Source organism: Opisthorchis viverrini, assembly GCF_000715545.1.
Source record: "Opisthorchis viverrini unplaced genomic scaffold opera_v5_355, whole genome shotgun sequence".
Classification (NCBI taxonomy): Eukaryota; Metazoa; Platyhelminthes; class Trematoda; order Opisthorchiida; family Opisthorchiidae; genus Opisthorchis; species Opisthorchis viverrini.
Window position 1 is genome coordinate 435,946 of NW_008752017.1, and position 16,259 is coordinate 452,204.

Genomic DNA, 16,259 nt, shown 5'->3' on the forward strand with positions numbered 1-16,259 from the left:
AAACCTCACGGCTGAGGACCAACCAATCGAGGTGGGTTCATTTACCTGGGTAAGTGTATAAATACGGGAGTAGCTAAAGACGGGATCAATTCTCGATTCAAGAGAGTTGGAAGATTTCCGCCAACCATCGTCACCCATGGCGTTAGTATGACGAGTTTCACTATCAAGAGTACAGCACACGCTAAAGCAGTGCATCAGAAGCGTGAGTTCTAGTCACAGAAGATATACGAACAGTTTCGTTATCTGATCACGGTGTAGCTGAAGCACTGCCGGAGCATGGTAGAGATACCGGACTGGCAATGTTGAGGTACACCAGATGGCTTCATAGGAAAACAGTTTTAATGCGTTGGACAAGTTAATCGCTTTGGATAGGTTACGTTGGTTGGGACGTGTACTTTGCATGTCAGAACATCCTCTACCTCGGGGAGCTCGTTTTGCCCATCGCGTGCTGAGCTGAAACGATCAGAAGGCAGGCAGACAGCTGTCACCCCTGGGTGGAGATTCTTGGGAACTCGACACATCAAAGGTTAATGATGCTGACAGATACGGCTCAGGCACCTAGTGGGTAGCACTCATGCAACAAAGCTGTCGCCATCTACGCTCACTTTCTCAGCTTCTCACTTCATCAACGATTGCATAATAACAGCTGATTAACTGAAACTAAGCTGAAGGTGAACTCGAAAACTTCCTGTTCATTTCCTCGGAAGGCATCAGTCATTTCCAACAGAACACAATGATGAGTGCAACTTCCTGATAGGAACTTCATCAACGAAGTAGACGATGAAACATACCAGCAGAGTAAACTAAAGGTAGAGCAGCTTTCAGGTTACGAAAAACGTGGGACAAAGAAGACATCGGGGTTAAATTTCTAAGTCAGAAGTGAGCATCGCACTGAGACTGATAAAGCCGCTTCCATTCTTATGTGTAGAGTAAATTGTGCCATCAACGGTCAGTAGTGAAGGTCGGTTCGTAAAACCTCGACCCAAATTTTATCGCCTCAATAGAGTTCGAAAGACGGAACTACTGAAATCGGCCAATTTATTCTGGTATGATATGGCACCATGCACAATAAACCACCGTTTGAAGTAATCTGAATTCAACTCGGAGTAAAAAAGTACTTAGTTTTCGAAAGGCTCGCTTGAACCTACCTTCAAATACTTCTGATCCAGTGCAAGTTTCACCCGACTTTCGTAGACCTGAGGATACTGACGCCGCAAACAACAGAGACAAGCCTCTGTAACTAGGGCTTTTAGATCGGCCCCACTAAAATTACTGGTTATGGCTGCAAGCTGAGACAGCAGCTGAAACAAAAACGATAGAGTTGTCAAGATGAGCTGTAGGGGGTGCTGTTGATAAACAGCAAACAGACAGAAACAGAACTGACTTCAGTCTGCGGCCTCACAGGGGGGACAAAAAGTAAAATTCAGTGAATTGAAAACATTTAAGGAGGGGAGCTCCGTGAATGAATTCGATGGAGTGCATAATAGTATGGAGAATACCAAGAGATGCGCCAAAACTGGTGGATAATGCTGTCTATCAACACTGACAAAACCAAGTATACTTACATGAGAAAGGAAACAAGAATGGGGCATTCGGAGGAATTCAGGGTTCAACTAGAACGTTTACTCAAATGCAGTTAGAAATACATGTGCACGTGACAACTAAAGATACAGGTAGGTTTGACAATCAAGCAAGAGCACCGGTCGAGTGTCATTTTAACTTTAAATGAAGTCATACCGTGTCCAGCGGTCTAGTTGGTTACCGCGTATTAAAGCACACATCTTGTGACGGTCTACTAGCGCAAGCTACTCGGCTGGGGAAAATAACTGTTGAAAATGTGATAGCATGGAACGTGGCCACTGCCACCCTGAAACATCTAATGAAGTGTGCCTCCAAGATAAATGGGGCTGGCGTATTTGCTAATTCAACTGTCAACGATCTGGGTAGCGTCAACTACACTGACACGAAAACAACTGTCCCCGGGACTCTAGAACGCACAGGACTCGGCCTACCTAAATCACAACGATCTCAATTAGCTTATGAGAAAGATAAGAACACTGTACCGTTTACCTCACCGAGCTGATACGATGTACTGAAACGTTGGAGTGGCTCGATGGTTAGCAGGTGACAACCCTCAAAACTGCGCCCACAAAAAAATCTGGAACACGAGTACCACTCTAGTAAACTACTGCGTGGCAAGTCCACCCGTTTAGCACCCGAGAGAATCAAATAAGACAGACGAAGTACCTTGAGTCCCGTTGATAGCTGCCATGAACGAGAAAACAAGATCAACAACGTTCTAGCACGTTGTCAAGCACCGGAAAGTCAAACGTAATCACACTCCCACGATAAGTTTACTCTCCTCGATTTGCAGAAGTTGCTTGCTAGTATCCAGCCGTTTGCAGTTTAGTTCACTGCATCAAAAGAGCCAGTGACCCAAGTGCGAAAAATATCAAGCAATTTACAGCAGGTTTTCGTACGTTGCTTAGTTAGCTCGCGGAGATGTTCAAACAAAAACTAGGAGCGCTGGAGATATAACCAGTCGTTTCGAAAACCCAGAATGAATAAACAGCAAAGCTGTCATAGTGAGCAATGATGATAGAGTTGTCCCCTACTGTTGGAAAACTGCTCCTCCCCCGAAGACGAACTTCGATTATTCCCCTGCAACTTCCCTCAAAAGTGAACACTCCCTCAAAGAATACCACTTTCGGTCGAGCTCTTCAGTATCGTCAGACGAGAGATCCAATATAATGCAAAAAAGACAAAAAAGCATGGCGGAAAGTTCGGAAGAAAATATGAAGAATTTTATGGAATGTTATGACAACCTACTTCTGGGTCGGGAGCTGGCTTCCACTTAGCTGTGTGTACCTCCAAAATGCGTCTTCTAACCGATTCGCATGGCAAACTGAAGGTGAACTCTCGGTCGAAGCGACCAGGTCGTCGGAGGGCTGGATCAATTGCATCTGGTCGGTTGGTAGCCCCTATAATGACTACCTCCGCACGGCTATCTAGTCCATCCATTAAACTTAGCAGAGTAGAAACGATGCTAGAATGAATTTGATCCTGTTGGTATAAGAGCGAAAAGAGTTGAAAACAGTTTAGATAACGACATATGGATGACAATACCGTTAACGGGTAACAAACAGTTTACTGACCTGCTTTGAGGAACGGACTGGGGCCAAACCATCAATCTCGTCAAAAAATATAATAGATGGACGCATGCGATACGCCTGGTCAAATAGAAGTCGAAGTTGGCGCTCTGATTCACCCACCCATTTGGACAGACAATCAGCTCCTTTGCGCATGAAAAACGCAATCGGCCTTCTGAGTTCTTTCGTGCCATCTACAGAGCGTGCGGATGACATTCGCGTACACTCGTTCGCCAGGGCCCGAGCAAGTAATGTTTTTCCTGTACCTTGATATTGGGTGGAGAAGCAAGGAGTTGGGTAATTCAGTTGAAATCGAACGAGTTGGTGAGTTAAAACCACGTTGACGCGGCAAAACAAGATCCAAAGAGAGCGAATTCGGCTTAGGACGGTTAGCTAGTCCGAAACCCACGTGATCTTGGCCGCTGGCCTTGATCTGTTGGCTGGTTGGCCTATTGCTAATTTCGCTACATCCATTCGTAGGAATTCACAATAAGAACATAAAGTCAGAAACATCTGTTTCGATTAATTTTTTGGAGGTCGACGACGTTGGACGATGTGTAGAAATAGCGCAGAACATCATGCGAAGAAAAGAAGTTAATGGGTTCAGAAGATCGGACAGGAAACCGACAAGGTTTGCTTGAACGTGATGAACGCCGAGCAGGCGGTCCAAGGTAAATTTCAAAGACTGATCATGAGGTACCCGCTGCGAAATCCGTGAAGTCACCATGATAAACCAATCAATAAAAGGAACAACTTGTGAGGGAAGAAAAGAACACGAAGACTGAGAATTGAAATATTCCGAAGAGGTGATCGGAATACCTCTATACCTGCTATCTGGAAGCGCTTCAAATGAGTTGGAACCTACCAGGTGGGCCGCAGAAAAGGACTCCGCGAGGAGGATCTATTCCGAACCCGGAAAAAACATCCGGATACATCAGCGGAAGGACAATGCTCTCTTTCAGCGCCAGAATATGCCTATCATGACCTCCTACTTGATCGAAGCCGACCGAATCATCCATTGTCATAGGCTCAATATCTGCCAGATTGGTTCCGCATAAGAGGCGGTCACTGAGTGTTGATTTGATCTGAAGGGATGAGCCGAACAGAAGGAAGAAGTCCGTTAAAATTATCTAGAATGGGGAAAGTACTGGAGCATTCCGTCTGATTACCATCAACACATCAAAATGAGGCCGCTGGGTTAGTTGAAAAAAACCATGACTTACAGTCGGATCTGTAGACCTCAAGTTGATAGGCAAGAGTTCCGACCGGGCATTCATTATACTTTTGGTGCGACGTCTTTCGAAACGTGTCTCATCCTCGTCCACGTCTACCATACTATTTCTTTCAGGGGCCGCACGTCGCCAACTCGAATGAGACGATGGTAGGCGACATTCCATTGGGTCCCGTTCGGGGGTGGAAGTCCCAGAGTCCGAATCCATTGAGGAGGAGGTGCTAGAACCACAATGATGGAGACCCCGATAAAAGCGGGAACTGTAAAGAGAAGAGCGCGTGTTTAGGACTGGTGTAAGATGCACATGTTCATGTATTAGGATGATCACGTAGTTTACACAAACAATAACGGATGGTCTGTGTAAGCTATCCGAACATTGTCAACACAGGTGTGATGCGTATAATTTACACTCCTTCCGGTTTCAGTGTAAATAACAAATCTGAAAGTGATGTTTTAAAAGGTGCGATGTTTTGTGCACAACCGTTTTCCAGATAACTCTTGCTAGTATCTGGTGTATACCGACATAATCAAAATAACAAACTGATTGGAAAAGCATCTGCTCACATAGCAAGACGTTCAATTTAACACTGCATCCAGCTGGATGATGAGCTGTGTGTATCGATTCAACCAACTTCAATAAACAAGGAACAGGTGATAGATGATGCAGGCGAACCACAGAAAGAAAATAACCAAAACACATTAGGTTATCTTTCTTGGAATGAGTCTGTACGCTTTTTTTGGGAATCGCCGGCGCTCGACAATCAGGACCCTTAACATCCTTAGCATCGGTTCCTATGCAGATTCCCTCATTGGATGTTTGGAAAAGCAGACAAATTAAAGTATTTAAAATCTGTTAGCGATAGGTTCTTCTCCATTTCTGTACACTTTTCAATCAGATCTCCCATAACTGTAGACAGTGAAGTACCGGTGACAAAACTGGTCCACGTGAGTGATGATGAGATAAATAAGGTAGATGAAGGCATACCTTGTTCGGTGCCGGCGCCCACGATTACTGTGTTCATAACCAGTTCCTGCGAGCCAGTTTCGAGCGGGTCCATGAGTACTTTGGGGATATTCCACTAGAAAGTAAAAGCGTGATGTGGGTAAGTTCACTAAATATTTCGTAGTAACCAGACCAACGCGCTACCACTCATGAAATAAGGCTTCTGTGCCACCTGAGTAGAAGCCTCCAGGTGAAATTTAGGCGGCAAAATAGCCAGCATACTTGGGGCGGGGAGTAGATCTATTAGGTAACAATACTGGTAGGCGTGTTTTCTCAAAAAAAGTTCTCATTGATGTGACTGACATGTTTATTCACTACGAAAACTATTGCTCCTTCTGGCATCTCGCGTCAAGCATATACTGCCTGATTCTGAATCACCGGCAGCGGTAAATCAGTACAAACCCCAATTCAACCAGTGCGTTACAATTCCTTGCTCCGACCACTGGTAAACACCAGACTCTTCAATTTTATACAGTCAAACGGAATGGCCGCTCTGGTAGATTGGACAATACAGTTCCGAACCAACTGAACGCTAGGTCAACAATAAGGTGAAATTTTTCTTCGAACCTCGATTATGGCGCCTCATCTTCGTTTTCTGTACAGACACGCGTAAATTCTGAATGGATCAATTTCTGCCAAAGGGAATCCCCAAACAATCAAAATTCTATAGCCATTGAGGAAAATTGGTATCCTATTTGTCTTCATATACAACTTAACAGGTAAGTGACGTAGCCCGTAAAGTTGAGAGTCCCCAGTTACTCTCAATACGTTCGGTAAAATGCCGTGGCAAGTAGAGTACTGATGAGGAAAAGGGAGAACAGGTGTAAATTTGAAACAAAAAACTGTGTCAGTGCGGGTGCACCAGGCCGTTCTCAAAGTTCCCTGTTTCCAAAACAGGGCAGCCATGACCCCCATAGCGCTTCTGCAATGGGTGAGACAGTTTGTTACAGTGGTGCATAAGCATGTAAAGACCAGGGTGGCCAGATTAGGCGTACAACGAGTTTGAACAAGACGCCTATGGATATTTGAAGGTCACTCACCTTGATACATGGCAGTATGACGCCGGTTTCGCACAGGATATCGTCTAGTATCGCTTTCAGGTCCCCGACCACCCTGATCGCCATTCATACCAGCATCATCCGAATGGTCCTCTGCAGACGCGCTTCGTGGCTCCTTTGTTGCCTCTTGGTCGGAAGTCGCGGAGCGGTTGTCTAATCTGGGATATTTTCTAGGTCTTCCTCTTTTTCGGCGCATCGTTTCATTGGAGGACTGTAGGAGATTAGATCTGTCACGATGCAGCCCAACGTTCAGGTTGAAGTTCTGTACCGGTACCCGTGGACGGAGTCGTCGTAGTCTTTGTGCCCCGGGCTGGTCCAGTTCGCTCTCAGAAGTAGAGGCGGGATGTGGACCTGACAGCGAGTTATCTGAAACATGAGCCATCGCCATGCTGGTTGTATTGTGATCTGCATCCGAACTCCCTCTGGGTGAATTTGCTTTGAAGTGCACTGTGAAGAGATCGCAAAAACGAATTTTGAAGCAGCTATCCATAAATAATCTAACCCAAATGGGGCTCATCGTCTATCTACGGTACCCTTTTGACACCTAACTGCCATGCAACACGAAGGAAGCATGAGAGTTGAGATACTGTCAGGTCGCTCCAGGCCAGATATGGACAATCGAAATGGCAGGGTAAGGTTTGAACCAAGGGCTTTCTAGTCAGTGATCCCGCCGTTTTGTCTCGAGTGCAACAGAAAATGAAATGAAAGGGTGTTCACTTTCATTTTATTTTCATGTCTGACTGATACACTATCATGAAGACCGTATATGGGGCGACGTTACCTCACATACGATCACGAGGAAATCCAGTTAGTTCCGTTGGAATGACGACTACATAATTATTCGTAGCGTCTAGCGTAATAAACCAGATTTTCAAAAGCCGTTTCGAGAAAATCTTGAGAAAAATTCATTAGTGCAAACAATGCCATAGAAAACAGCCAAAGAAAGCTACGATCAGCAAAGTCATGTCAAGCAACTGGCATCAAAATGGAACTTTATTCCCCTCACAGAACACAGGCTAGGTTGCCGGACTATAGAGCTGCGCATGTGCATTACCCACAGATCTGATTACCTAATAAGTCAATACAATCGAGGCAAGTGCTAAGAGTTGCCCCATTGTTCCATCATTAGTAAAGTTGAACGCGAATGGAGAGAGTTGACATCCTTACCTGACACCGCTTTTTGTAGGGAAGGTTGTACAGAGCTCATCATGCACCCCCATACGCTCTATAAGCATGTAAATATAGAGACAGGATTATGTCCAAACATCATGGGAATACCCTGTTGAACAATCGTGGTTAGGGCACTGACCGACTGATAGAGCCAAACGCACCCTTGAAGTCAAGGCACGCCAAGGTGGTGGGTCGCATATGGCGTTGTCCGAATATCTCTATCCGATCGAAATCCCGTGTGGTGCTAACAGGTCAAAGTTTTGCGTGCCGCCGAAATGCGACAAAGGATCAGTGACGCCAGGCGTATTTCTACAACTGGGATCAAACTGAAGCCTCCGCGGTCACTACACTCATTGTGGATATCACTTTTGAAGGAAGTTATTGTTATCAACTTGCCACACTTAGCCGGGGCGGTCTCTTCCTTCCAAGTAGGCACAAACAGAACAGATGGAAGAGCGTCAGGATCAGGAGCAGGATGACTCTTGACCCTTGGCAATTCTGAGACTGGATGCTCCAGATTCACAGCCGATGTTTCTGATAAAGGTCGACGGTCAGGATTGGAGGTAGGTGTCCAACTGAATTGTTAGAAGTGTTGTGCCCAACGGGCCAAACATTCTTCTTCATATAGCCACCTTGGTCCTTGATGCTTCACTGACAAGATGCTCCCGAAGACCAGTCGAACGAATCAAGTGGACTGATCTGCGGACCTTTCCAGCACTTTTCGCATCTTCAGCTTTTCGGATCTACCAAGCATCCCGGCCTTCAGGAGCAGTTTCACCTGGCGTCGGATGTGCGCGTTTTGCCCATACTTGAAAAGCATAATGGATAACAGCAACGGACAAGCAAATAGTTGGAAACCACTAACGTATTCCAGGAGTGACAGGCAGTAATTAACCATCACCACCGATAACTGATGACAAATTGGCCCATTTTGGATTCGAGGCAGATTCGCTGGTGAGCACAGCGTAGCCAAATGATCTCCGCCGCCCCGGAAATCGGTACAGCGAAGCAAACAAACTGTGATCGGCACACATCTGCAGCAAGCATCCTACGTTGTCTGTGTGTTTCATGTCCAACCCAGGATGACCAACCTAACCTGACCTCAGTAGCGCTAAACTTATCTACCTGAAGGTTCAGGTTATCATCAACCATCTGTAAGCTTTTGACCCATTGTAAAAGAATAGCCACAGCACCATAGAAACCGCCATTGGTAGATTCAGTGTTAAAACCCCTCGGGACGTAGACAGGCACGATAAACAGGAAGGGATAGACTTCACCTTCTCGAGATTATTTCAGACTTGCCAAGCAAACCACGCAGAAGCGACCATCAGCGGGCACCCAGTGGAGTAGAAACGTTTCCGTTCGAGGGCTCAACACAAGATATATCCCGGAATATCCACCGGGCTTCGCATGACCAGAAGAGCGCACCCGGGAGCGGGAAGAGAACGAAGCAGTCAGTACAATTAGTGCTTGTGTCCTGGATCTTTGTTATTGATAGACTGGTTCACTAAAACACTTAGACCTCGAGAGGGATATGCAATCATTGATGCACACCACCACCGGGCCCTACCTAAAAGAAGGGTGACCGCATCAATCGTAAAAAACACCTTGGTACCCGACTCGCCAACGTTAAATCTATATTTTTAACGTCGACTGCAAGTCATCAAAAAAAACCCAGAGGGCGAACTCTTCAACTGTGAAGAACAGGTGGTGTTTCGCTCAGGTAGATACTGCACTAAGCATAATTTCACCTAACGACCGTCACTGAAGCAGTATAACGCAAACGGAACATCGACTCTCCTGGTTTTTGGTAACACCAGAAGCGCCTTTCACACCGCTAACAGAGTTACCTTATTAAACTTTCCATCACCATCATTGTCAGCTGTAATAACCGCGTACTCATCGTACTGTGGTTGTAGCTACCGCAGTTTCATTCACCGATGGTTTGGGGGGAGGGGGAGGTAGCTGCGCGTTGCAGGCGGGAGCTGATAAATTGGTGCATAAATCCAGCACTGTCAGTGGGCTGTCAAGTGGTGAGGGGGTTGAAAAAGGAGTTATGGATTGAAGGAAATAGCTTGGATGCACAAGCACCATTGAGGGCGCGACTGGGCCATATCTGACAATGTCTCTAGCCATTGATGTGGCCCGTCTTGGGGTCCCCATCCAGGAAGACGGCAATGACCAGCGCAGCTAAGTTTGCTGGTAATGGTTTTCATACTTCGCTGCCAAGTCATTGGTTGACCGCCTCTGACTCTCTTCCACCCTTCACGTGGTTGTGCGAAAAGAGCCCTTCGAGGAAGTCGGTCGACTGGCATACGCAACACGTGGCCAAGCCAGTGCAACCTATGAAGCGTGATCAGTTCATCTATCGAGAGTGAGTTATTTCTCCCAAATACCATTCGACGTACTTCAGAATTGCTGATCTGGTGTTTCCACCAGATTCGGGCTATGCTCCGAAGACATCGATGGTCAAACACTGAAAGTCTTTTGACGTCCTCGGCGCGCAGCGGCCAGGTTTCTGATCCATATAGTAATATAGAGCGCACCGCAGCATTGTAAACTCGACCCTTGACAGAGAAGCTGATATCACGCCTACGCCACAGGTGACGTAAAACGAGATTCTGCTGTAGCTTGATCCTGTCTGGAAGGCGCTGTATGCGCATTCGTTCGACAAGGTTGAGAATTCTCATATTGTTCCTATATTGTACCATCACAGGTAGGGTAGGCCAAGGCGTCCAAATATTCCGATTTGTATTCACTTTTATTACAGATGATACCTCCAAAATCTGACAACTTCACCTATGGCTGTGGTGGACTACTTCCCGGAGAACCGTTTGGAGACGTAAAATGCGAAGACAATGTGGTGCTTGTCTTTTAATGTAAAAGTAGGGCATAGGATGAGCTCTCTGGGCTGACAATTCCCATCTATCGTTTTGGATTGAGCAACCCACGGTTGGCCAACCCACGTACGTCAGACCGGCGGCCTTGGTTACAGAAAATTTTCAGATCATCCTAAACATAGCTGATGGATACCGTGAAAACTGGTATCTTCACATATCTCAGTGGAATGTATGTAGGCAAGTTGCTAGTGTTTATGATACTAAAGACAGATTATTATTATTATTATTATTATTATTATTATCAAAGACAGCAACATTAGTGCTGACACTGATGCTTCCCTGCCGTATCAATATCATCAGAAACACTGACGTACGTAGCCTCTGGTGGCAATTTACGTTCCCATAGTTTATGTCCTGTCTATGGATAATCCGTGCAAAACAAGCTAAGGTAATGCGTTCCGATGGATTTGGATCAAAATAACACTCGGAAAGTGGATTGCAACCATAACCGAGGGCCAGTTTCCCAAGGTCAGCGCATTCCTCATGGCAAACCCCACACCGATTCTCACAAGCCACTACCTTGCCACGATAAAGCCAACGAGCAAATTGGTGGTTAGGCCACCAGTGGGACATTACGACCATTTTTAAGCTCTTGTGTCCTCTGAAAAATGGATTTCTAGTAAAGCTGTTCAACTCGGTGGGTTAGCTACTTTCACTGCAAAAGGAACCAAGCGGAGGTATGAGATTGATCATCAAAACTTCACCTATTTTATTGAAAAGTGCAGGTTGTATGCCATCCGAATCCGCTGAGCTTTTTTACATTCTTTAGAAGGAATTGCACGTCGTACTTCGGCTCCCAGCGGAATCCTGGTATCCCCATTCCATTAAGGTAAACAGTATGCGTCATACGCGGCCAGTTGAATCATTCTTCGAAGTGTTTAACCGACCTTCCAGAAGGACGTGAATTGTTCCATTAGAGTTCTGTGCAAACGTTGTACTAACCTACTCTGCATGCGACTATTGTAACCTGAGAGGTGATGCACTGATCGAGCACGAGCGATGGCCTGGGTAGTGTCAGGTTGTGCAAATCAAGGCGGGTGACAGTCTTTAAAAGAAGACTATCAAACAGAACATGATTCATGTGTCCAGGGGTTTTCATTTCAGGGCACCAGGATACTCAGTACGGGCATTTGTAGGGGAAACGGACAATAGTCGGCGCATACCTGAGGAAGATAGTCTCCGTTGTCTTGGTAGTCAGTAATGATACCAGGCTCAGCTGGTCCACCAAAACATTACTTCTGTGTTCATAATAAACGGAACAGTTCGTCCCAATGATCAACCTCTTGAAAACTTGATTACATTGTAGGGGTGCATCAAAACGGTCGCAGCATGTGACAAGAATAAGAATATGGAACGGAAATTACGATATTGCCCCAAGTTAAACAGACCTTATAGACAGACCAAATGCCATAAAAATCCTCTTTATGCTAGTTACCGTACAAATATCGCGAGCCACGGTTTGTCTGAGTCTGCATACCAGTGTCGAAGGTCAGACAGTAAATTAGAGAAGCGGTAACAGGAGAACAAAAAAGCATACCCAAACGTTTCGAATTTCGAATAGGTCGATTCGACGAGGAGACCTCTACGATGGGGCCAGAAGTGTGGGACATTGAGAAAGAAGACAAATCCAGATGAGAAGTACGACTTAGCGAGACAGATGGCTCAAGATCGATCGACGGAAACTACGTAAAAGGAAAAGAAAAATGTCAAATGGCTCGAATACTTGTGCGTAAGAGTGAGCTTTTAAATAAATAGTTAACGATGAATGGCAAAACCCCATCCTTTGAGACGAATTGCTCATTGTATTTCCAATCCCTGCATTTTTAAACTAAAATAGACTGAGAAAGTTGCCATCACATATCAGTCATTATATGGTAGACGAAAAATCGGTGAGTGGATGCGGTAAGGTCCAAAAATCGACTACTTCACATCGAGTAAGATGTGGTAGCCAAATAAAGCCAGTAGGGGGTTGAGAATTCAGTTCCCAAGGGAGTTAGCAGCAAGTTTCCCTGAGATTATGGTAGCACACGATGTTTGAAATTCGATGCATTACCGGGACCCGCCTGGTTAACCGCACAGAGCACAACCAGTATCATACAGCAGAGCAGAGGCGACTAAGTCGGTTTTGTGATTATCTCGCAGATCACATAGGCTGGAAATGAAGTGAAGAGTGCATCGTACCTCCTACAGCCGAAACATTGTGAGAATCGACACCACACCACACAAGTTCTGTTCAGTTCACTTCAATATCAGCTATAAACTATGCACCGAGGATACGCTGTTCCAGACAGCACCTAAAAATGGTGAAGCTGAAGAGAAATAACCAGGTATTAGAGGTGACGACATAATTAATTATCGGGCAATGCATCAGTCTAGTTATCTCATGAAGCGGGAAATTTGGGCACTGCGTACTTAAAATAATTGACTTGATGCAGGAAAGTTAATAACTACCTGGAAGAGTTGTCCGCCAGCATCACCAAAGATTCATTAGTTAAGTCTCGGGACCCGTATCTACGGAGGTGGCAGTCAACCCGACTACATCCACTGATTAATGCGTCTATACATCGTTGACGGGTTACAGACTGCCCGTCTGTCAGTCATATCCAATTAGTAGATGGATAGGTAGAAAGCTTTGAGGTATATGGTTATCTGATATGCAAGGTACAACTCCTAATCAGCATAACCTATGTGTGGGCAGCTCGTTGACCACGGGAGATTTTGACATTGTCAATATGGCCCGGACAATGCTTTAAAGTCAGTAGTGGACGAATACCGACAGTTTCAACACACCATTTGGGTATAGAGGCCACTTTTCTTATCCACAAACTAGTATGCATCGCACTATGGATCGTCTATGTTCTGTAATTGACAGCTTAACTGACGCCATACAAGGGACATAGGTGTCAGAGGTTGGCAAAATCTGATATCGTCTCCAGCAAACCAACCGGAACTTACACAGCCACCAGATAAATAAATTCACATACAGCATCCCCAGGCGTGAAGTTTCGGGTCGATACCACCCAGTCTTGTAGAAGCACGTTACACTTTGCAGGTGTGCAGCACCTCGATAACCAAGGTTCCAGAGGCATTTAGGAAGGTTACAAGCAGCATGCCACCAACGAAAGTGAAGGCGAATAATGAAAGATGGCAATCTTGCCTTACAACCCTGGACGCTTCATTCCACCACTATCCCGCTTCCGTTCCAAATATGTAATGGGTCAAAAAACTGCTCACCAAGGCACCATCACATCTTAATAGTGCAGGCTGCAGACTATCCGAACCGGATGCCCTGCCTTGTATTGCGCTGGATTTCAGTTAGCGATTGCGGGTTTGCGTCAGTGTTTTAGTTAGGTTCGTCCGCTTCTCCTGGAAAATGTGCTGAAGGAGGCCAGTTGACCTATTCTTTGAAGTGCTCAACCTATCCTTCAAGAGACCTGTTCCGCCAATGGATTTCTGTTCCACTATTTTTGTAGATGGTCTCGTTGACTCCCCACTCCTTTGAGCTGGTCAAACGAGTCCGGTGAAACAGAGCACCGCTGTTTGTGGCAGAAAAAGCTAATCAAGGTCAGAGGCATCCCTGCAGTCGGTTTCTAGCCAGATTGTATGAATGTTTTCCAACAGGTTTATCATCAGGTCGGCTCGATGATGTCCAGCTACTGAAACTCGTTGAAATTAATCAAAGGAGCCGCTCCGCATATTCTGATGGAAAGTGAGCTGATAATTGGGCCCGTGAAATAGCGTGACTGGAGTCAAGCTGTGCAACCCAGAAGCAACATTAATTTTAACTGAGGCTCTCTACTGGTAGTCAACAGCTAGGGAAGGCAAGAGAGCTCAATGGTTAGAGCGCGAATTTACTGAATGAAAGATCCGCGGTTCGAATTCTACCTCTGTATTTCGGCTTCCCCTGTCTAGGCTTGAACAACCAGGCGGTATCCCAGCCCTTGTGCTTCGTTCGGGTGGCATGACAGCTAGGCAGCGAACGGGTGCTGCAGCTGAACGATTATTTTTTATTTTAACCAACAGCCACATGACCTGACGGAGTATATGACCGACCTGAAGTTGGCGACCCTCGAGCAACTCGGCATGTGAGCTTGCGCTGGAAGTTCGTACACGCTGGAAACGCTAGAAACCAAAAAGTCGCTCCTTAATATCTGTATGATGAGCATCGACTCCGCATCTAACATATAAATGTGTTTAATCTGGGTTTAGTCTTCTCAATGAGCAGTCCATATCACCTGTCAGCATAACAGCCATCCTTATTGCCAAAAGAAACAGCCGTGGCAGATATCGGTAGAATCCATCTTCAGTCCCAGGGGTAAAGTCCGTACAGTCGATTGGGGAAGTAACGCTGGCAGATGAAGAATACGCACCGGCGGTCAGTGCTTCCACTTGTCTCCGATCAGGTACGTGTAGCTTGCAGCGTTTCACTCAGGTTTGCAGTTTAGAAGATCGTGTACTCAGAAATCAAACTTATCGGAAACCGGCACCTGGTCCGATATCGGACCCTAACGACCACCGAAGAAAGGTATCCCAAGCTGCAGACGAAGCCGAAAATTTGAATTGCCGTATATCTTGATTATAAATAAATATATAAATCGGTCAGCTATAACCTCCTTTCGGGACAGAGCTCGTAAGCCACCCGAAGGGAGCACGAGAGCTGAAACAGTGCCAAGTTGCTCAAGCCTAGATAGCAGTTGATATACTAGAGTTGAACTTGAACAACGGGCCTTCCTGTCAGTAAGTTCGTGTATTTGCCACTGAGCTAGCCAGCTCCCGCGAAGCGTTGGATCTCCGATAGGACGGCGACTTTGCTGCAGGCCCCGCGACACATCCCCTCCGGTCGCAACCCCAACCCACGCACCACCTGTCGCCAGGTAAAACTGAGTAGCCGCACACACCAGATGGTTTGGTGGATCCAGAATTTCGGAGAAATGGAAAGAGCGAAATGTGCTGGGGATGTCCGTAGGTTGTTCTCAATGGTTAGAGCGCGAATTTACTGAATGAAAGATCCGCGGTTCGAATTCTACCTCTGTATTTCGGCTTCCCCTGTCTAGGCTTGAACAACCAGGCGGTATCCCAGCCCTTGTGCTTCGTTCGGGTGGCATGACAGCTAGGCAGCGAACGGGTGCTGCAGCTGAACGATTATTTTTTATTTTAACCAACAGCCACATGACCTGACGGAGTATATGACCGACCTGAAGTTGGCGACCCTCGAGCAACTCGGCATGTGAGCTTGCGCTGGAAGTTCGTACACGCTGGAAACGCTAGAAACCAAAAAGTCGCTCCTTAATATCTGTATGATGAGCATCGACTCCGCATCTAACATATAAATGTGTTTAATCTGGGTTTAGTCTTCTCAATGAGCAGTCCATATCACCTGTCAGCATAACAGCCATCCTTATTGCCAAAAGAAACAGCCGTGGCAGATATCGGTAGAATCCATCTTCAGTCCCAGGGGTAAAGTCCGTACAGTCGATTGGGGAAGTAACGCTGGCAGATGAAGAATACGCACCGGTGGTCAGTGCTTCCACTTGTCTCCGATCAGGTACGTGTAGCTTGCAGCGTTTCACTCAGGTTTGCAGTTTAGAAGATCGTGTACTCAGAAATCAAACTTATCGGAAACCGGCACCTGGTCCGATATCGGACCCTAACGACCACCGAAGAAAGGTATCCCAAGCTGCAGACGAAGCCGAAAATTTGAATTGCCGTATATCTTGATTATAAATAAATATATAAATCGGTCAGCTA

General features: G+C 46.0%; 1 protein-coding gene across 1 annotated transcript in view; it reads right to left on the bottom strand.

Moving 5' to 3' along the window:
- The window catches only part of T265_15132 (hypothetical protein), a gene marked incomplete at both ends in the record, with an annotated part of 35,405 nt that overhangs the window by 17,056 nt on the left and 2,090 nt on the right, over positions 1–16,259 (bottom strand). The window contains 7 exons of the mRNA XM_009176716.1: positions 1,149–1,301; positions 2,830–3,063; positions 3,156–3,409; positions 4,015–4,279; positions 4,373–4,640; positions 5,366–5,459; positions 6,424–6,888. Of these exons, the coding sequence (XP_009174980.1) occupies positions 1,149–1,301; positions 2,830–3,063; positions 3,156–3,409; positions 4,015–4,279; positions 4,373–4,640; positions 5,366–5,459; positions 6,424–6,888 (1,733 nt within the window). The remainder of the gene's footprint in view (positions 1–1,148; positions 1,302–2,829; positions 3,064–3,155; positions 3,410–4,014; positions 4,280–4,372; positions 4,641–5,365; positions 5,460–6,423; positions 6,889–16,259) is intronic.